This window comes from Odontesthes bonariensis, chromosome 14 (genome assembly GCF_027942865.1).
Source record: "Odontesthes bonariensis isolate fOdoBon6 chromosome 14, fOdoBon6.hap1, whole genome shotgun sequence".
Classification (NCBI taxonomy): Eukaryota; Metazoa; Chordata; class Actinopteri; order Atheriniformes; family Atherinopsidae; genus Odontesthes; species Odontesthes bonariensis.
In genome coordinates this window covers 10,449,438-10,471,330 of record NC_134519.1, presented here as the reverse complement: position 1 = coordinate 10,471,330, position 21,893 = coordinate 10,449,438, and the positions used below count along the sequence as shown (strand labels likewise).

Genomic DNA, 21,893 nt, shown 5'->3' with positions numbered 1-21,893 from the left:
TCTTTCACTCCCCTCTTCAATCAACTGTTTTATTTTCCTTCCCTTTTCATCCCCGCTCTGGTATATCTTTCTTACCCTCGCTTCTCTGTGTCCCACTGTCTCAGCTCTGAAGCACACTGTCTGGGCTTTGCTGCTCGGGCCAAGTGCGTAGATGACTTGCTGCTCTGTCTCGATCTATCACTTCCAAAGTGGAGCAGTGAGGAATTTTCACTCTCTTGTTTTACTCCATCACGCCTGAGTTTTTAGAGCTGCCATCCTTTTATTTAACCCTCCTAATCTGTTGGATTACTCTTCGCACTGAGCATCTTTTCGCAGTCGTATGGGAGACAGCAACATTTTACATTTAGAGATGCAGATGGATTCAAATTCCACTTCCAAACAAGAGTTTGTTTATTTCTTTTAAGACCATCATACTTCTGAAAGTTAAAGTTGCAGTAATCATTATCTCTTAGTTTCACGGTACATAAAATTACAGCACCGAAGAAGCCATGGCTGGATGGATGATGAATACTCTCATAATTATCATCTTACTTCCTCCCTGTTCTAAAGAACAATTTAGCTACTTTCAGCTTGATTTTAGAGGCCACAGCCTCATTGTCGAGCCCGGTTTCCAGCTCTCATAAATACTATTTCCAGTTTTTCAACAAAAACCTGAGAACTCGGCATCAAACTGCAATTACACAAAGTTAAATAGTCACATACTGCTTTTCAAAGGTCAAATTTGACCTCAAAATGGGATAACTTGTGATAAAAATACGTCTTCTTTGCTTGAGGGCATATATTTGGTTTTCTGAAGTCCCTATCCACTCAAATCTAATATAAAACTTGTTCGGGGCCGCTTAGGTGTAAAAACATGTTAACCAGTGAGTCTTGCTTGGTGCCGTTTGCCCTCTCACACAGTGTAAAGTGTTTTAAGGGTAACTGAGTGCATTTAAAATCCAAAGGGAGATTTGCATGGCAGGGCACAGATGTACCAACAATCACAAAAGAGTCACAGCCTTAACACTGGCTGCTCTGAACGGAGTTGTGAGGACTTGATTGTGGAGGGCGCCGATGTACTTTATTGCTGCGGTATTTTGCTCACAGCACGTCAAAGGGGCTTTTTCTACCAGAGCGGCTCCAGTGTTTGTTTGTAGCCAGAACTTAGGACCAGTTATTCCAGCTTTCACCACCAACACACTGGCTCAAGCAGGCAAGCAAAGTTTGTTTATAGAGCACCTTTCACAGATAAAAATCATCAACACAAATAAAGACTAATTAAACACAAGTAAATCATATGAATAAATAAAAGAGCAAAAACACTAAAGAAACACAATAAACCACTCATCTAACTAAAAGTTTGTTTACTCAGAATGTTCAAACAACCAGCTTCTCAGTTAAGAAGAGGTATATCAATGAGAAAACAAGTGCTCAGTTTAGGGAGGCCATAGTTATGTTACCAACAATGAGCGCAGAGTCGGTTGAAGGAATGCTGGATCATTTTAACTTGAAAATTTTTAATGTAATGGAAGCTGTTGCACCGATAAGAATCAAGAGCACCTTGATCAAACAGAAAACCCCATGGAGAAACACCACTACGGTCAAAAATCTGAAAAGAGAATGCAGGAAAGCTGAACGTAAATGGAGGAAAACAAAGCTTCAGATTCACTATGAGCTATATAAAGAAAGCCTGCGTAGTTATAACAATGAGCTGTGCAAGACCAGACAGCTGCATTTATCTGAAATGATTAATAAGAATGTCAACAATTCTCGAACTCTGTTTGCTATGGTTGAAAAACTCACAAATCCTCCTAAACAGTCAAACCCAGACCTCCTCTCCACTGAGAAATGCAACGAATTTGCCCACTTTTTTAGCCAAAAAATCAAAACAATTAGACAAAACATTCACGCAACACAGACAAACAAGAAAACTAATCTGTGTCTAAAACCTAGAAATAACTCTGACGTTATGTCACAATTTAATAATGTTGATTTAAAAATCCTAGAGGAAACAGTTCGGCAGCTGAAATCAACAACTTGTTCTCTGGACATAATACCATCCGACTTTTTAAAAACTGTTTTTACCTCAGTAGAAAGTGATCTCCTACGAATAGTTAACAGCTCACTGGCATCAGGCATTTTTCCCAAGTCACTAAAGACAGCTGCCATTAAGCCACTCCTAAAGAAGAGAACTCTAGATGCCTCTATGATGAACAACTACAGACCTGTCTCTAACCTCTCTTTTATATCCAAGATTATTGAGAAAGTTGTATTTAACCAGCTCAACGACTTTCTGAATGAAAGTGGAAGTCTTGATAAGTTTCAATCAGGCTTCAGACGTCATCACAGCACTGAAACAGCTCTGGTCAAAGTGTTAAACGACATTAGGTTGAATACTGATTCTGGTAATGTTTCAGTCCTGGTTCTGTTGGACCTCAGCGCTGCGTTTGATACTGTAGATCACAGAATCCTGTTGCACAGGCTGGAAAACTGGGTTGGACTTTCTGGAGCGGTCCTTAACTGGTTCAGGTCCTACTTAGAAGGCCGGAGTTATTTTGTTACTATTGGCAGCTATGAATCTGAGCGAGTGGCCATGACTTGTGGAGTCCCCCAGGGGTCAATTCTTGGACCTCTTCTGTTTAACTTGTATATGCTCCCTTTGGGTCAGATATTGCAGAATTTTAACATCAATTATCACAGTTATGCAGACGATACACAACTTTATGTGTCTCTGTCACCGGACGACTGCAGCCAAGCTGACGTTCTGTGTCAGTGTCTGGAGGAAGTAAACACCTGGATGAGAGAGAATTTTCTACAATTAAATGAAGACAAAACTGAGATCAATCTGTTTGGTAGCAAAGAGAAGAGGGTCAGCGTTGGTACATATCTTGAGACTCGGGACCTTATAATCACTGACCAAGTTTGTAACCTCGGAGTGTTGATAGACTCAGATCTGACTTTCAGCAGCCACATCAAAGCTGTCACCAAGGCAGCTTTTTACCACCTCAGAAATATCAACAGAATTAAAGGTTTCCTCTCCCAAAAAGACCAGGAGAAACTCATCCATGCATTCATCTCCAGTAGACTCGATTACTGTAATGCTCTTTTAACTGGACTTCCCAAAAAGAGCATTAAACATCTGCAGCTCATCCAGAACGCTGCTGCTAGAGTTTTAACCCGGACTAAGAGATCTGAACACATCACACCAGTTTTAAAATCTTTACACTGGCTTCCAGTCAGTCATAGAATAGATTTTAAAAGCCTGCTGATGGTTTACAAATCCCAGAATGGTTTAGGCCCAAAATACATCTGTGATATGTTCAGAGAATATAAAGCCAGCAGAGCTCTTAGATCCAAGGACTCAGGTCAGCTGGTCCAGTCCAGAGTCCAAACTAAACATGGAGAAGCAGCATTTAGCTGTTATGCTGCCAACAAGTGGAACAAACTGCCAGTGGAGATTAAACTTTCACCAAATGTAGACATTTTTAAATCCAGGTTAAAAACATTTATTTTCTCATGTGTCTATGCATGAAATATCTTTTAACTTATCTAGACTGTTGCCTGATTTTAAATTCATTTAAATGATTTTATTTGTTTCTCTTTATATTATTTTATGTATTTTTAATGCTTCTTGCACTCCCTGCTGCAATGCTTTTATTTTATGTAAAGCACTTTGAACTGTTTGTACATGAAATGTGCTATACAAATAAATTTGATTTGATTTGATTTGATTTAAACAGCCAAGTCTTCAGCTGCTTTTTAAACGCATCAACAGACTTTAGATCGTGGTCCCCTCGAGTCTATGGGTGGGAGCGTGTAGGTGAATCAGATCAGAGATATAAGAACGAGCTACACCATGCAAAATGCTAAAAATAAGTGCCAAAATGTTTAATTTACCCTAAACTGAATCAGTAGCCAGTGTAGAGGTGTTAAAGCAGGGGTAATGTGCTCTCTTTTACTCGTGCGAGTTAAGGAGTTCTCAACCACCATAAGAGCTATTTCTGATTAAAACACATAAAAAGACTATTAAAATTTCCAATTCAGCCTTTGACACAAGATTTCTGATTTTGGATGTGTTTGTCAGATGGAAAAAGGATTTTCTCATCAATTGTTTACAGTGATGCTCTAGATATGATGCTGAATCATGAAATGACCCCTAATTCCAAAGGCTTGTCTGAACAAAAGAGCCTAAAGCAGATATCGCTTTATCTGAGCAATAATGTTTGCAGGGAGAATGATCAGTACTTCTGTCTTGTCTGTGTTTAGCTGCACATAGTTATTGCTTAACTGCTGTTTGATGTTAGTCAGTTCATCAAGGTTTCTGTAGAGTGCATTTAGCAAAAACCTGACTGAACTTTGTCAAAAATTGTATGTTGATCTAAAAAAGAAAGTGTAGAAAGTAAGTTGCTCTGCAACACATTTTTGAAAAGAAGGAAAGTTGGAATATAGGCCTGTAATTCTCGTGAGGTTACAGAGACCAACTAGACAAAGTAAAATTCTGTGACGGCCATGCTTAAAAATCCCCAGCCGGCGTAGCACCTAGGCTGCTTAATTCAAGAGACAGCAGTAACAAAAACAATGCTCGACATGGATGTCCATGGCCAAGTTTCTGCGAGTTTGCAGTAAAAAGTCATATAAACGTAAAGTTCACATTGGAGCAGGTGGTGGTATATGAGATCAAATTTAGAATTGTAACCCAGAAGGGCAGTTCAAGGCCGATTCAAATCTGTTCTGTTTTTCCATTTTCTTTTCTGACTTTGTTTCATTTCTAGATGCAATTTGGTGAGTCATGGCAGCAAGCCTAGAGAAAAATTAAGGTCCTTTCACAACATTAACCACATGGTAAAATGTTCAATTGTTCCCTGTTGCCGGGGTGACGAGTTCTGCTCCAGTATAGACCCGAGGAAACAACGGCATCCCACAGATTTACAGTCTCTATTGTAATGTCAACATGTTGTGCGCCCTGGACCAGCATTGCTTTAATAGTCTCTGTATAGTATCTGTGACTGGGTGGCATTAAAATGTTTTTTTCAAAAGACTCAAATTCATTTTGAAAGACTTAATAAGTTTACATTTTGTATTTGTAAAGGTGGACATCTTCTGACACTTTTAAAGATTTCCATATTTTATTCATATTAAGTTTGAAAAAAAAGCTCTCCTCTTCCTTCTCCTTCTGTCTCCTCAACTCCGTACAACTCCCACACTTCTCCCACATCCTCTTTAACTCTGCCCATCAATGCCTCCATTCCTTCACCATCTTCCTCATGATCTTTTTTACAAAGACAAGTCTCATTTCATTATTTCTCTCTTCGTTTGTGGCACCACGAAGAGAGGAAAGGAGTTCAGTTCTGAGCTCCCTCCATCCTCTGCATATTCTTCCCTCTCTCTAACTCAGGTCCCCGCTTTACAAAGAACACAATCTGTGACACATGTTGGTAAATTGCTGTGGGGAGCATCTTCTACATTTTGCTCTCTCCTCCTCGTATTTTCCTTTCCCCCACCTCCATCTTCTTCAGTACTCATCTCAACTTCCTCCAGTGTAGAGTGTACAGTAAGTGTTGTGTCATAGCGAGAAGAACCTCATTTTCTAAATCTTTTCTCTCCACTTCGGTTGAAGCTCCATCTGGAGTAATGAGCTACTGGTTTCTCAATTTGTCCCTCCCTCCCTCATTTTACTCTCTTCTCCAAATTGTCTATTGCAACAGTGTTGGCACTCTGCAGTGAAAACTTCTCAGTCTGCATTTAACTCCATTCTCACGATTCTCAGCACTATCCCTCAATTGCCGGACTTCTGCTGTTAAGTGTTGCATTAGTGCACATGGGGAGACTTTCTAGCTCTCTCATCTTCCGTGATTCTAATTCTCTAATGATCCCATCGCTTTTCTCCATCCGTCTGTATCCCTCTCTTCTCTTTTCTCTCCCAACTATAAGTCTGTTGTGCAATGCGGAACCACAGAAAAAGCTCAAAATGACTACAAATGTTACTTTAACTCATCAGACTTTAGGTCTGCTTTAGACCTTCGTGGCTTTATACACTTTTCTGTGTTTTCTTATCTTGTCAAATGAAAAATACCATTGCGTTTGTTTCCTTCCTTTCTTCTGACCGCATATAATAATCCAGAAACGTATTGTTAGATTTTTTTTTCAGTCGCCTAAAGTCTTTATTTGCTGCCTTTTCACTTAAACAAAGATTTTGCCTGTTTACACCCAAAGTAATTATTAGTGCCTTGTTCGACAACCGTGCAGCAGAAAACATCTTTAATGGAAAGCCATTACTTGAAAATTACAGTCATATGGAACTAATCGGCATTAGCAAATATGTTTAAAACATAAGCCCTTTTTAACTCGACTTTTGATTAAAGCTGCAGTCGGCAAGTTTTCAAAATTGCGAGTCTAAAGTCGGAAAATTCGAACTGATACAACTTTCAGGTCCCTCCCCCAACCTCTAACAAGCTCCGAATCGCCCCCCAAACCCCTCCCCCTCTGTGGACGAGGATGTGCACGTGAGTTCACGCCAGTGTGAGCGCACACAAGCTGGGGCAGACTCACGCTCAGCAGCGTGTGCACAAGCTGTGATTGACAGGTAGGATTCCTCCACCCTAACTTGATTGGTTAAAAACAGCCGGGAGCGCTCGGTTTTTGCAAGCATGATTACAGGCTTCAGAGGGAGCTACAGATTTCGTTATTTTTTCTAAACAGCCTATTTAATATTCTACTTCCAGAATCCCATGACAGTTCAAGCTAATATGACTAAAAAAAAGTTGCCGACCGCAGCTTTAACATAGACTCAATTTGCATCTAGTTACTGCATCTTAGGCAGATCAGACAGCAGCACGATCTTAAAAAAAGTGCTCATACATTTCAGAAACATGTAGAAAAGATGTAAAAGCAGTCATCTCTTTAAGACGAAAACCCTTAACTTTTACTCCCTTTAAGTGTAATGAATAAGAACACTGTGATAACTCAACTCGTGAAGCAGCTTGATTCTAGTAAGAATTGCAAGATGAACATCACAAGAGAGTTATTCCAGGCTCCAGTTTAAGTGTTTGTAAACCAAGATAATGCAGTTAAGTTTCTCCATGTACTCCATGCATTCTTTCCATGAGGCTCAACCCGGCATTTTGTGCCTGCTCAGCAGATACAGTCCGAGATGTTGACCCGGAAGTAAAAGATGTAGCAGGTACACAGAAGAAGAGATCAGTACCAACAGAGAATAACCACAAGCGATAGCGTGAATATTACTTATTTTTAAATAAAGCTAATGGCACATGTAAAGTATACAGCGCTATGAAAACTTTCTGCTCGACGTGGCACCGACTCTATTATTAGTAATAATAGTACTACTGACAGTATTACTCATTCTAGTAATCTAATTAAGTGGCCAAGCCAAGCTATAACCGTAGCTCAGCTTAACTGTGATGGTAACAAACGATGGCTTCTGAGGTGTTTAGCTTGGATGCTGCTATGACATCAGTTATATAAGAACTAGCGAGTACTACAATAAGATAAACCTTTATTAGTCCCACAATGGGGAAATTCATATTCATATATTTAGCAAGAAAGAGGCAAATGGGACTCAAGGTACAATATATACAAGGAGTGTCAACAATATTATGAGCAGTTTGTATGGACACTAATATAGAGGAGTGTATGGTATGTACATAAACAGTATGAGTGTCAACGGTATGCATATAAACAGCATATATCTCTGTAAAGTGCAGTTAGTGAATGAGTGAGTTAAATTTTAGGGGGAGAGGCTACTGGGAGCCGAGCTGATTGTAGTCTGACTCGGGCCGGAACAAAGGACTAATACCTGCCCTTCACACACTGAGGGTGAAGGAGCTGGTCAGTGATCTCAGACTGTCCTTGAGGGTGGAGCTTGTTTATCCGAGTGAGTAATGACACCGACAGCTTTTCTCTGTGGAAAAGATGTTTTCATGCTTTCATGTTTTAAAAAGTTTGATTTTACCAATTGTTGCCATACCATTGATCCGCCTGGCTAATGCTGGTAATACGTGCTCACAGATTGTTCGTCTAATCACCTGCCAAGGATTATTCTAAGAATGCCTGCCCTCTTCCAAACACTTCTCAGCACTGACTTCACAGATGGCCCTCAGTAGTAACAACCCATCTGGCATGTTACGTTATGCGTTAACCATATCTCAACTGAAAGTAACCAATGTTCTCTTTGTCACTTGAAACAGAAGGGGGGACGTTTCAATCTATTGTACTGAAATGACACCTGAACAAACCAGCCTCTTTGCAATCTGTGTGTGGGTGAAAAAACCTTTTTGTCATCCTTCCTCTTTATAAACACAAGTCATGAGAGGGGACTTCATTTTCAGATGTTAATACTAATTGTTTACCATTGAAAATAAGAATTCTTATGTTATCGTGTTACTCAACATCTGCTCTACAACTGTTAGTCTTTTTTGAGTTGCACTGGCTTGTTGAGTAAAACAGGAAGCATTGACCATTTTTAGGTATTTGACCAAAACTTTTACTTTCTTTCCAAATTCTGACAGCAAAAAGGAAATCAGTTGTGATTAAAACCCCCCTGCTTCCAAATTATTTGAAACATATCTCGGAAGATATTGATGGAGGCCATCCCTCACTCGCTCTTACCTCTCTTCTCTCCAAAGTACAGCGTCTGCTGTGCGGTGTTGGACCATTGCAGTGAGGAGTTGTCACTCGCCGCCACCCGGCAGGTCAGTGTCACCGTGCCCCCAACGGAGACCGTCTCATCCGAGGTCACAGGCTGCAAGGGGTCGTCGCCTAGGTAACAGCGGAGATAGGAGTGGAGTGAAAAAGATGCAACAAGGAAAAGTCAGAAAAAAAACATTGTGCTTCTATGAAGACACAAGCAAAACATCAACACACAAATCAGATGAACTCACAAAAGACATTACTTTCCTTAACCCCTCTCCTTCCCCTCCATGCCCCCCCCCCCCGCCCATCTCTTCCTCTGCTTGTCACATTATCTATACATCTCTATCTGTCTTTCTGAGAGCACAGGCACAATTCGCACACTCACGGACAACCTGTCAGAGGGACAAAAACAAAAAAAAGCTGACAAATGGCTATCTGGTTGTATGTCTGCGAGGCCAATGTAAGAGCAATGAGTCAGAAGCAGCCCTGGTATCCAGAGACTGCAAGACCTGAGGGACCGACAAAGATGAAGAGACTGAGGCAGACGGTGCCTTTCTCGACAGGTCATGGAAAAACAAGAGCGCTAACTTATAGCGCTAATGACAACGAAACCCCCTTTTTTGTCTATATCTAAGTAGGTTTTTCACATCATGCATATGTATCGGTTGCTTCAGAACAAGCTCCAACGGGACAGGCATTATGGAAATGAGCAGGTTAGAGGAAAAGAGAATGAGAATACAAATGACCTGTCATAATGAAGGGATTCTAAAGGCTGGAGCTGAAACAGGAAAACCACTGATGAGTGACTGTCTGGGTGTGTAACAGTATTCAAATTGCCTCAAATTATGGTCTTTAACAGTGCTCCCTTGATAACGGGTGATGGTGCAGGCTAATTCTACTCGGCATTCAGTGAGGATGGCAAATGATTTTGTGAATCAGAGCAAGAGATGTATACTAAAATATGCAGCCTCTTGTTATGGTGAGTAATGACGAACATGACCGCTGCTGCGTTTTTTGCCGTGTTAAGTTATTGAGGCCTTGAGTGCGCCCGACCATGCTCTGCGCTCTCCCCCTTTCTGCTCGACTCAAAACATACCAGCGCTCATTCAACCTTATCCCAAGCAAAACAAAAATATGCCATAACTGATGACAAGACCAAGTCAGTGGTGCAACATCTCATAAGAGGATATGGCTCAAAGCAATCCCCTAAAAACTGAAAATGCTGCGTGTTTAAATTGTCTAATTGGAGCCAAATTATTATGTGGCAGACGGGTTAATATACAGCATGGGGCATTATCACATCCTTGCACCATCGGTGGAATTGATTTTTATATTTTTTTTCTTCTGCGCGAAGAACATCTGCTTAAGTGTGCGTGAGGCAGAACTCCCATCAAGACATGAAAGAGGAAAGGAGGGGCACGTGAAAAGAGGATTCAGGAGAGGAGGTGAGAAAACTAACTGCATGTAGCATCAAAAACACACATTTGCAGAACATGAGCCGAGAGCAGCTTGCAGGAACTGTGGACATATTTTAAAGCTGGAGAGCTGGTTCAGCATCAGAACACATCAATTATTAGAAAAGGAGAAAAAAAAAAACTTCAGATTTCCTCTGGGCTGTGAGGACTGGAGCGATAACAGCTCTTAAGGTATGGCTGCAGCTTGCAACAGGATTCAAGAGACACTCAGGCTTCCCCAGCCCCGCATGTCAGAAAGTCTCCAGTGCACTTGCTGGCGTTTTAATGCAGCTTTGACCTTGTGGTAAGTCTATCTAAGAACCATGATGGCCTGGGGCTGAGTTTGTGGTCAAGTGCAACGTGGATTAGTGTCTCCTTTAATAGCATCTTGGGCTAATTCTTGTGGCTGATCGCATGAGCTCCTCCACTTGGCATGAACACTTTGAGCAAATTGGCCGTCCCAGGGCATCACTCATCAAGCCAACCACAATGAGCACCGACAAGTTACGCAAACTTATGTTGTGTGTGCAGAGTGCTGGCATTTCCCATCAAGAACAAGCTGTGTGTGACATTTGTCCTGGTAAAACAATAGCAGGAGTCAAACTGTGACTCTTCAAGGAGGAGGCATGTTTTTTTTTTAAGTGGACACGTTGTAAAGGATCCTTTACACGAATTCCCATCTTTCCACTTTTTATTATTAGTAAAAACCAGAAACAACTTTGTATGTTGAAAATCAACATTATGTAAAATTGGACAGAATAGTCTCCATCTTAACTTACCTCCATCGTAATTTAACTTATTCAAATTTGTATTACACTAACAGTGAGTTAAATTTCCAAAGTGGTTGATATGTTTTAAAGAAGCTGAACTTGGATAAATTGCATCTTTGTCATATTTGAATAAAACCGTCATTAAGCCCTGACAGTAATACATGAGACACGCGTGCCTTTTTAAACCAGGACCGATGCACCTTCTTTGCATCACACCTTCGTGTCATGTTCCAAAGTACAAAGGGCAAAACACGGGGTCAAAGTTGATCCGTACTGGCACAGAAGAAGCTAGAAACCAACAAATCGGCAACGTGGACCTCGCCACTCTAACCAAAGGCGCTGTCGTCACTCAGCTTATTCTGTGACGCTGGCTTTATGTGTGTAAGGACACAGCGATCTGTTTGGGTTGTGTCAATTATCAGAGTTAACGAGCTTTAACAATGTATTTTTTTTTCAGCTATAAGACGCAACAGATAGGTAAAAGTAAAGGAAAATTTGCTTCCCCTGACTTTTTCTGCTTCTAAATCAATCTGCATTAAACAACCAGTGACAGCCAGGGGAAGTCTCCAACTGCTGTCAATCACGGCCACTTCTACAGTTGCCATGGTTACAAAGCCTCCTCTACAGCGAGGAGGTGCTTTGGAGAAAGGGCTGAAGCACAGCAGAGAGGGAAGGGGGAAGGCTCTGTTTTTAAGACTTATATCAAAAGGAAATTTTCTTCATGAATTATCAATCATCTCATAGATGTTTCATCAAGCTCATCATCAGAGACTAAGGAATCTGAAATTGGAAACCAGAACAATTAAACATTTGGTCTCTCATAAATCTTATTCTTACAATAATGAATGATCTATTCAGGCCTACCAGAGCTACAGAGGATAGATAAGTTTAGCAACCTTTTGATATATGATCATTCCAAGATGTTTCATTTGCACTTTAAATTACTAATATGGGGTAGAGGTTTCCTTACCAATTAAGGCCAGATACAACACATTATGTAATAGTTTATATTAGACTACAGAACAAAACGTAGCAATTTCACAAAAAAAAAATTAAATTACTATACTTTACAATACTATTCTACATTTCCCTGCTTTGGGTCTATCTTAGACTTTCTGGGCAAAGAAAATTGTTATACTGTATGACTACGTTTGCCTTTCAAATTTGTAATAAGCCTACATTTTGCATTACATTAAACTGCCCCACATGCTCAAAAAAAACCCTGTAAAATTATTCAGTTTTCAAGGCTGAAAAAACACAACATGCCTATGTTTTCCCTTTCAAACTATAAAATACTTACATTTTTAATTTTTCAACTCATAGATGTTCAAAAACACTGATAAAGAGACAAGAGGGGTTAGATTGTGTTATACTGCAGACTGAGAAATGGATTCAAACCCTAGTTGACCCAATATTGTTCAACAATTTTCCACAGTTCCACTTTGATGGGAGTTGTGGTTGATAACATTAGGCAAAAAAAAGCATAGCTAAGTTTAGATTTTGATGAAAATTAGTCAGGGTTAGGGCTTAATAAACAAATGGTTAGCCATATATATAAATATATAAAAGGTTACAGTTTAAACTCTCCTTGAATGAATGCTTTCCTGTATGAATTAACAGGCAAAAGAAATCAGCATCTTAGTGATCTCGTAATTTTTTTGCCTTTATTATGACACTAATACATTTAGGGCAAATGGACGAATGTATCTATCACAGGTTTTCTTGTGTGACTTATGCAACTCAGATGTATTTCTCTTACTAGCTAGATGTAACATAACAGTTTCATATGATGTGATTATTTTTTCAGACATGCAATAAAATGTATTTTCTAATCTTAATGAACATAAGTAGTGACGATAATTGCACCGAAAGAGGTGCAGGTTAAAGCTATCAAATGCATCCGAGGCTGAGAAATAAAGCCTTAAGTGGTGTTAATGGGCTAAACGTTCAAGATGTTGGGATCTGAAAGCAACACTTGTCTGTTATTCATTACATCAGATGAAGATGTCTTTGAGCAGCTGAACTTATGGCCCATAGACAGAAGTGCCATTGCAGTTCGTAACCCAAACGTTCTGTATTAATTAATGCAATCTAATAAATAAAGGTTAATCTCACTCATATGGCCTAAATGACATAACTTGCTTTAATGACAATGAAGTGGCATTTTAAATCTTAAGTTCCACCGATACTTCAAAATCATTTGATGTTGTACGGTATCTCAGCACAGACATTTTGTTGGCACTATCAGTCAAATATTAATCAAAGAGGGTAAGTTTGGCTTAATTAAGTTGGAGCACTGTGGGCATATAACTTAACTGCATCAGGATCATTTATAAAACTATGAACAATATTTCAAATGGACTTGAGCTGTCAGTATTAGATTAGATGGGTGGGGTTAGCAGCAGTAATTAATATAAATGGGAGCCTGAGAGATTTCCAAATAAGTTAATAAAAAGTTATTTTGCGGTTAGGAAACTTTATGATACATTATAATGCCATACACCCAACCCGTTCGCCGGTCAAAACTGGTTCACACAAGTGCTATAGAGTAGGCTTGCCACCAGAATATGGCCCCAGTAAGCCTCAGATATACATACAACTGTTCCGCTTACCTTTGAAGCTCCTTAACAGCTAAGTTAAAAGAGGGAAATGAAGTTCAGCCAGAGTTTAAAGGGTTAAGTCAAGCTAAATACTCAAGCTGCAAAAAATGAAAGGCGAGACCTATCTATCCTTAGCAGATGCTAAGTTACACACTGCGACTTCTTTCTTCTCTCCTCATATCCACTCCTTCATTCCCACCCCGAGCTGTAAGCCAGAGGAAGACATGGGTATTTAAAGCAACACAATTTACACTCTGCAAGCCAGCAACAAGGTGAGACAGTGTGGAGGTAGACTGGGATATCAAGTGAAACGAGGGAGGGGGGAGGACAAAGACAGAGACAGAAAGATAAATGGATAAAGGTATCTAGGAGGCTGGGTGGCATAAAAATGAGGTGGGAAACTAAGTGTGTGAAAGAGTGACGGAAGAAGAGAAGCTGGTGAGACAACAGAGGCGGCATGAGGAGCTTGAGAGCTCTTCAGTGATGAAAACAGAAAAAATTTCTTCCCCTTTTATTTTTGGAAAAAAAGGATTATCATTTGTTTTCTCTCTGAGAGTGAAATGAGACGATCACAGTCGGTATCGCATCACCTACAGAGCTGCTACAGTCCAGCTTGTCAAAAACAGAGGCCAACGACAAACACATCATCGTCTGTGTCAACATTTTGAATCAAGTTTAACCGTCCAAATGTTTTCATTTCTTTTGTCATCGGTAAAAGCATATTAAATCACATGGAGTTTGGAAAAGTTCCCCAGCTTGTTTCATGATGAAATGAAGCAGAGGAATCTCAACGATAGCTAAAACAATTGTGAGGATCTATTGGCAGAAATGCAAAAATATAATTTCATTCGTGCAGAATAACATGAAAACAACCACTGGTGTGCTTTGTTACTTCAAAATAACACAGACAGTGGTGTTAGTTTGGATTAGCTGGAGCTCCAAACACAGCTGCTGTGATTGGTTGCGGTGTCAGACAGGTGTCACAGATATACTTTGTGCACCTGCGCATACTTGTTTGCACACTAATATGCCATGAAGTCCTCCAAGAGGACTCTGGGGTGGTATTATATCACGAACATCTAGGCATCCATGCAGGCAACAGTTGTCCATGTGCATGGCTACAACCAAGCCTAATTGGTCCCTTTGCCATGTTTGACAAAACACTCGAACAACCATCTGGAAACAAAGACATACGAGTCTCAGAGAGACTCAAAACTTTGGATTCTTAAAATCAATACTCTTCGAAGGAAAATGCTGTACTTTTTAATTAAAAGCATTCTCCTGGCATATATACCAGATGCTTGATTGGCAAACAAAATGCATGAAAAACTTATGAGATGAGTAATGATTTGTCAAAGATAGAAATAAATATAGAAGTAGAACCATAATATTAATCATATGTAGATTTTCAGCTTTTAGACTATTTTCTTTGGGGGAACCAAGACCTGATAAATCAATTTGTATTCCTAATCACAGACATTTCATGGGCTTTTGAAATGTAATTAGGCCATCAGCTGGCAGCAATACAGATTTTAAAATAAAAGAACAAGTGAGAAAACTTACTTAACGAACCAATTAACTGAAAATGTATCAACAGCTACTGGGATAAACAAACGTTTTTCTTAATTTAATTCTACTTCACATTTGTATGGCCTCATATACACAAAAACAGCTTCTGCGCCCTCTTTGAATATTTCATAAAGATGTAATTTTAGTTGTGATTCAAATATTAATAATTGACCATGCAACAGTTTGAGCTGTGCATTATGATTTACAGATACGGCATCTTTTTTAGAGCTGCAGCTTGAAATAAAAGTGCTTTAAAAGCAACTATTTTGCTGCTGTACCGAAAGTTTCCCACTGGAGTAACCTGGCAGGAAGGCTGGTTTGTGAGGCCATGAGAAATTTTCTCAGTTCAACCATTTAACAACAGTCTTGTTGTCACACAGCAGGGAGGTTGAAGAGACTGTGCCTTGGTGCCAGCAGAGGGGCAAAATTAAGGACTCACTAATCTTATTCAGCAGAAGCTGCACTCAAGCACTGACTGGAAAAATAAACTTCTCCTAAAATGACACCAATTTTGCATGTTATGATAATGTATCTGACAGAATTTATTGTGTAGAAAAGAACAGTTTAAAAAAGGCCTCTCAGGTGCTGCTTCACCGAAGCACTTAGCACACTGATGTAAGATTATCTGTCCTCCTAGTTCACCAAATAAGTGCATTTTCCAAAAAGTTTGAACCGTTTCTTTATTAGAATACAGCTTCATCTCTCTCTTCCGCTCATTTCTCTCCATATAAAAAAGGAACAGATATTCAATATGTCTAACCCTCATCTTCCCTCTACCTCCATCTGTCTCCCTCTATCTTTCCCCCCTCCTTCACTCCATCTGCCCCAATCTTCTCCTCAAATTCCCCTCGTCCTCATCACCTCTTTGCCCTTCTGTCCATCCTCCTCCCCCATCTCCTCTGTTCTTGATCAATATTTCTTCCCCATCTTTAATTCCTTCTTTACCTCCTTTTCTGTGCTCTCAGGGTGGCTTTGCAGTGTTGCTCCTAATTTACTCAGGTTAATGAACTTTATTCATTGTAAAACAATGTGTGTATGTGTGTTTATGTGATGAGATTTTACATGTGTGGTGTGTATATGTGAGGATGCTTTTGTGTAACAGTGCAGATTCTTTGCAGGGAGGTAATTATCTCAATGTGTATCAGAGTTAGCGTGACTCTGCGTGTGTGTGTGTGTGTGTGAGAGAGCCTCAAGAAGCTTATTATCAGTGCCTGTGTGGATTTCTTAGCATGAGAGTATGTTTTGTGTTCGAGCACAGTTGTATTTGTTTTGCCAGGAGGAATTTATCCATTTGTGCACAAGTTTGGGGGGGAGAAGTATGTGTATCTGTGATTTATGAGATGGTTTTTTATCTCCATGTGGCTGTGTGCTTGTGTGTACCCGTATGCTTTCGTACAGCAGCTGCAAAGAAGGGTGTGTGACAGACGCAGTCCATGTGTCATGGTGCTGCTGATGCTGTACACATTTTATGAGAAATTCAGCCAACAGTGGGTGCGGTTTAATACTGCATGGTATGATACAGGCCATTACGCACATACAGAGGCATCCACTCACACACACTGCAGGATTGACCCACTCCTTCCCCCCCTCAGACTGTACACAGGAGTGTACACACTCACACAAGCAGGAGCATCTTGCAAAAACAATGCTTATAGAAAAACATGAACTTCTCTTTTTTTCTGAATGTGTACAATATATTAGATCCATTCACACACATGAAACAAACGCATGCACACACACTTTAACACAAAATGCACCGAGGATGCATTCAGAAAGATATCCACACACACACACACACACACACACATATCTTGATAAACACAGAGCAACCTCCCCCACACCATCCATCTATGCCCAGCTGTCCCTGACTACCACCCATCCCCCTGGGTAAGTGTGTGCGTGTGTATATCTGTGAGTAAATTTGTGTGTATGTGAGTGTGTGTGTGCCCCTCTGCCCACCTCTACTATCTGCACCTCCTTCCCCAACTCTCTTCCTCTGTTTTATCCTTCTCTCCATTCCTTAACCCCCCGCCTTACCCACCGCCTGCCTTTTGGGAGCCAAAAGATGCTAATTCAAACCAGATATTTCAAATTTACAAAGTGAGTGGTAAAAACAAAACATCTACAACGTATAACATTCTTTTTTCAAAGTAGCAAGCTCCACTATTTTACCCTGAGACAAACATTTCTGGCTTGTGAAGTGCAGAGCGGGTGTTCTAAAAGGCTTTGTTTTCTTCCAGATTTTTTGCAGCTTTGCAGATTTTTCAGTGAAGGAACGGACGTTGCAATTCTCATTCAGAAGTCCTGTAATTGTCATTTGGAGGCGCCAAACAAATTAATCGTAATCTTTTCGGGATAAGGGTGGGTGGGGTAAGTGAAGGGGGGGGGGGGGGGGGTTGCTGGGTGGGATTGGAGTGCGTATTTGGGATTTAGGAACCCCTGCCTGCAAACTTAGCACAAACAAACTCCTTAACCTCGAGTTTTTACGCCATCCCGCCTTTTTCCTGACGGCTGAGGGTTACCAGAGAATTCTGTGAGCCCGCAAGACCCCCCACCCTCTCCAATCAAGGTCCCCTCCAACCACCTCCAGCACTCTGCCACCCCACCCTTCCTCTGCTGCTTGTCAAACATAGTTAGTCTGAGCTCAGACAATCCCCCTCTCCTCATTCTCATCCTCCACAAGCTAGATCCCCCCCACCACCACCACCACCACCAACAACACACCATCAGCATCACAGCCCAGCAGAGTGTCTGCAGCAGCAGAGAGGCGCCAAGTCGGGCGCCCCACCCTGCCACTGGAACAGCGCTATGAGAAAGAAAGAGGAGCGCAGGGTTACAGGAGGAGGGAGAGGGGTTCAGCTTGAAGAAAAGGGCAGCAACATCACTGCTGACAATAGAGAAAGAATAATGATTTGCCAGGGAGAGAGAGACAGAGCAAGTCAGAGTTGTGTGGGAGAGCAGGAGAAAGATGGAAAAAAAGCACAGGGGAAAACAGAGGGAAAGAGAATTAAAGAGAGGAGAGAGTGAGAGGTGAACGAAGGACATGGCAGAAATAAGCATATACAGATAGATGAGAGCAATGAGGATTTATGACAGGGTGACTTAGAAAGGGGCTCACAGACTGAGAGAACAAAAAAAAAAAAAACATGAGAGCAAAATTAAAGGAAATAGAGCACAGCAGAAGGTGAGAAACGAGACGGAGGGATAAAAAAGAGAGTACAGACATGCTGACATTGTAAGGTAGAGACAAAGCAACAATGAGAGCTGGTAAGATTTAAAGATGGGTTGGAATATTTTCACTCCGAATACATGAGCCACACTGCCTACAATCTGTCCTCCTGTACGTATTGGTTAGGAGTGATCTCCCTCCGAGGCAGTAAAGGAAAACCAGTGTGAGTTAGTCAGACCAAGGGCAGCTTCCAAGGTTACAGCCTTCGTATTTGGATGTTTTTGGGTGGACAGCACTCTCTTTAAAAGCCGAGCCAAAAGGGACACCTTGTCTTTCCGGCCTTTAAGGGCAAACATGATTACCAAAGCCCTAAACTGGTTCAGATCTATGCTTCACACGGTCAGCTGGGTCCAGGTCAATTACAGCAGGTTCTTGATATGTTAAAAACAACCTGAGTGGATCAAAAGTGACTGATCAATAAGTTTGAAATTAAGGTGCATCTGTAGTCAAAAGGTTTTAACCGTAGGAGCCAGTGTCACTGCTGAGAAGGTAATTGTCAGAGAGCACTTATCTCAGAGAAAACAAATTAGCAGCTAGCTATTTTAACGTTAGCAACGCTGCCAGTGAACAAGCAATCATTAAAGTAGTTCTAAACAATAAAATGTCAAAGTTCTCTTTACTGTGCGACATGCAACAACTGCAAATCTGATTCCAAACAAGTCATGTTTGTCACCAGTTACTGTGACAGTCTTACTTGTAAAGTGATATCAATAAGTTGATGGCAATCTACAGTTCTGCATGGGTCCCGTGTACTGGTTTTAAAAAAAAGTAGATGGGTCTGGTTCAGCTCAGTGTATTGCATTTCTGTGTTTTCTGGGTATGGAGCTGTGTTTATTTAGCTTTGTGAGAAAGCTGCACTTTTGCAAGATTTGCAACAATACAATCTTGAGTCTAAGCTACATTTGTGGCCAAATTTGAAAGGCCTGAACAAGTCAGCATCCCTTTCTGGCAGCTAACAGGTTTTAAATGAGAGTGTAGTTCTTTGCTGGTCTTACTGATCGAGCACATGATGGATGGTGATAGGCGCACACACACTTCATCCAGTCATCTACATGTTTAAATGACCTCCCAGATGGCGTAACGAACCATCTGGCATCTCAGGTTACAAACTTTTCAACCCACAAAGATCGTTATATCCTGGTCGTCATCAAAATGAGTGCTTCTGTGATGTAGACGCACAAAAAACTCAAGTTAAGTTTTGAAAAGGCAGATTTCTTAACACAAACCACATCTTCACCACAACTTGTAATTCCTTCTATCTGTGCCTTACAATACCAAATATACTACACAGAGATACTGGAAAAATAAATGGGGCTTAAAAAGTAGAAGTTTCAGACTAGCTAAAGTCAGCTTTTGTGCAAAAACAGAGATGGATTTTGATCCATTTATTTTTTTGTTCAAGGGGATTCAAGTCTGAAAAGTGTTGCTACCACCATTCATAAATACATAAGAAATGTTAAAAACATATGTTTTAATGCCAAGTATGCTTTGTTTGGTTGCTAATTATACTAAAATCCATTATTCAGCTTCTCTTTCGTACATCATAATTATTTCTGTAATCATCTCTGCAACGTTTTGATATCCTCCTTATAATGTAATGCAGTGTAAATGGGTTTGGCAATTTTGTTCATTTTCCAACAGCTGTGCCAGCTGAGCTTCTTTAAAATAAAAATAAATTGTGTCGAGACACAAAGAGAGATGTTTTTGACTCCGTAGAGAGGAGCTTTTAACTGCACCAGTACGCAAGCACACTTCAATAAAACCTCACACATCAAAAAACATCATTTGATAACGATAAAGCAAACCGAGCTCTGTTTGTCTGTGCGCACACATTCACAAGCACGCACACGCTCACACACAGAGGACAAAAAAAAAAAAAGAGACAGTGAAATCTTTAATGTCTTGGCAAATGCACCGACTGTCCCTGCCAATAGGCCACTTAAAGAAATGAGTAGTCAATTACCAGAAGTCTGCCCTTTTGACTAAGATCTCTGGACCTGCAGTCAGGCAGCCCGAGAACCTGCCCCGTCTGTCGTTCTGAACAGACAACACCCATCTATCAAAACAGCAGCAACACAAAGGCAGAAAGGAGGTTTCTCCTCTGCTCTGAGAAATAAGGGTGCATCGCAATTAAACTCACACACTGAAAAAGTTAATACCGTTGTTTGTGTTTCTGTGAACTTATACCTTGATAATATTAGTTTCCCCAAATTTTCTTATCAAGATTAATGATTGTGAAAAAACTGTGATTAAAAACTCTACCCGTTGTAAAGCACGACACAGTAGAGCACAGGTTTTCAGCACTGGTTGTTAGAATTTTATCTGTGAGCTTGTGTAATTCATCAATCATCAAGCAAATTATGGAAAAGGTAAGCAGATAGACTTTATTCTATAAATAATAAGGGGAAACTTTAATGCAACAGTAAAGCATCTAAATCAATAACAATACTCTTGTTGAAGCCAAGTGATCTCATTAGTGCTCTTGTGGCTAAGTGGAAATAAATCCCTTCAGCCAGGTTCAAACATCTTACAGAGAGCCTCACAAGCAGCAACCCAGTCTCCTGAAAAAATGTGAAATTGTTGTTTTGGTCCTCGGTGTCAAAAATGTTAGTTTCACAATAAATGCTGAAAACTGCGATGGTTTGAGCGCCGTTCACACCAAGCACAATAACTACAATATCTCTGAACAGATTGCTGTAAATATTGTTCCAGTTCAAACGTGGAGCACACAACACAACTACAACGACAACAATAGAAATAACAACAAAATGTTATTTCTGGGATCACTTTCAGAGCGATTCGATGAATGATAAAAAAAAGGACTGAAAATTAAGATACAGCCACTCTGTGGGGCTGACAAATGGACAGCTTTGAGGCTATGCCTCAAACTGTTTTGTTATTATCGTTCATATTCTTTATAGCAAGTTTAGATTGAGGCTAAATGACTGTATTACTTTATCAGTTTGCTGTCTTTGTCTGCTTCTTTTATGGGAGCAATTTGATGTTGTAGGAAACACTTCTCCTGAGGAATCACCCATTGTTGACTATAGGTTACAACTCATTAAACGTTTAATTAACATTCTTTCTTTGCAGCTGATGGGGTCTCTGATGTTTGTTCTTTACTGGAGTCCTCTTACAATAGCCTGGATATCATCAAACTAATATTAATGCCTACAAACGTATGAATAAACTTGGCTCTCCACAGAGGATAGCATTCACAACACAGTTCTTTTCTTTGTAGAATTTCATGAACTCCCACACTTCTTTCTTTTTCGGTGTAATGCACAGCAGTAGCAAGTCATCAACATCCATTCTGGGGCCTGGGGTCCTGGCACAACATAACATTATCACTCAGCAATGTGGCTGCTCACATCATAATCATAATAGTTATTGCTTATGGTGTAGACGGCCTTTAAAAGCTGCTGTACCTCACATGACTTTTGCTTAGAAAATACAGCTTCACGTCTCCTCCTCTGCCATGTTTTTAACTTGTTTTTTTTTTCCAGGTGCAATTTTTTCTTCTTTTTTGCCTTACTTTTGTTGTTTAATTTAATTTTCAGTTGATGTTTCATTAGGTCCAGTCTAGTTTTAAGAAAAAAGATGGCACTTTTGTTTCAATCAGGCCTTTTCACAGCGTTCATTC

The 21,893-nt window shown here is 40.3% G+C and overlaps 1 protein-coding gene across 3 annotated transcripts in view; it reads right to left on the bottom strand.

Annotated features, from left to right (window-relative positions):
- cadm3 (cell adhesion molecule 3) overlaps positions 1-21,893 on the bottom strand; it is a 116,541-nt gene that overhangs the window by 62,069 nt on the left and 32,579 nt on the right. For all 3 annotated transcript variants that reach the window (XM_075482802.1, XM_075482801.1, XM_075482803.1), the window contains one exon: positions 8,605-8,754. In XM_075482802.1, coding sequence (XP_075338917.1) covers positions 8,605-8,754 — 150 coding nt within the window. The remainder of the gene's footprint in view (positions 1-8,604; positions 8,755-21,893) is intronic.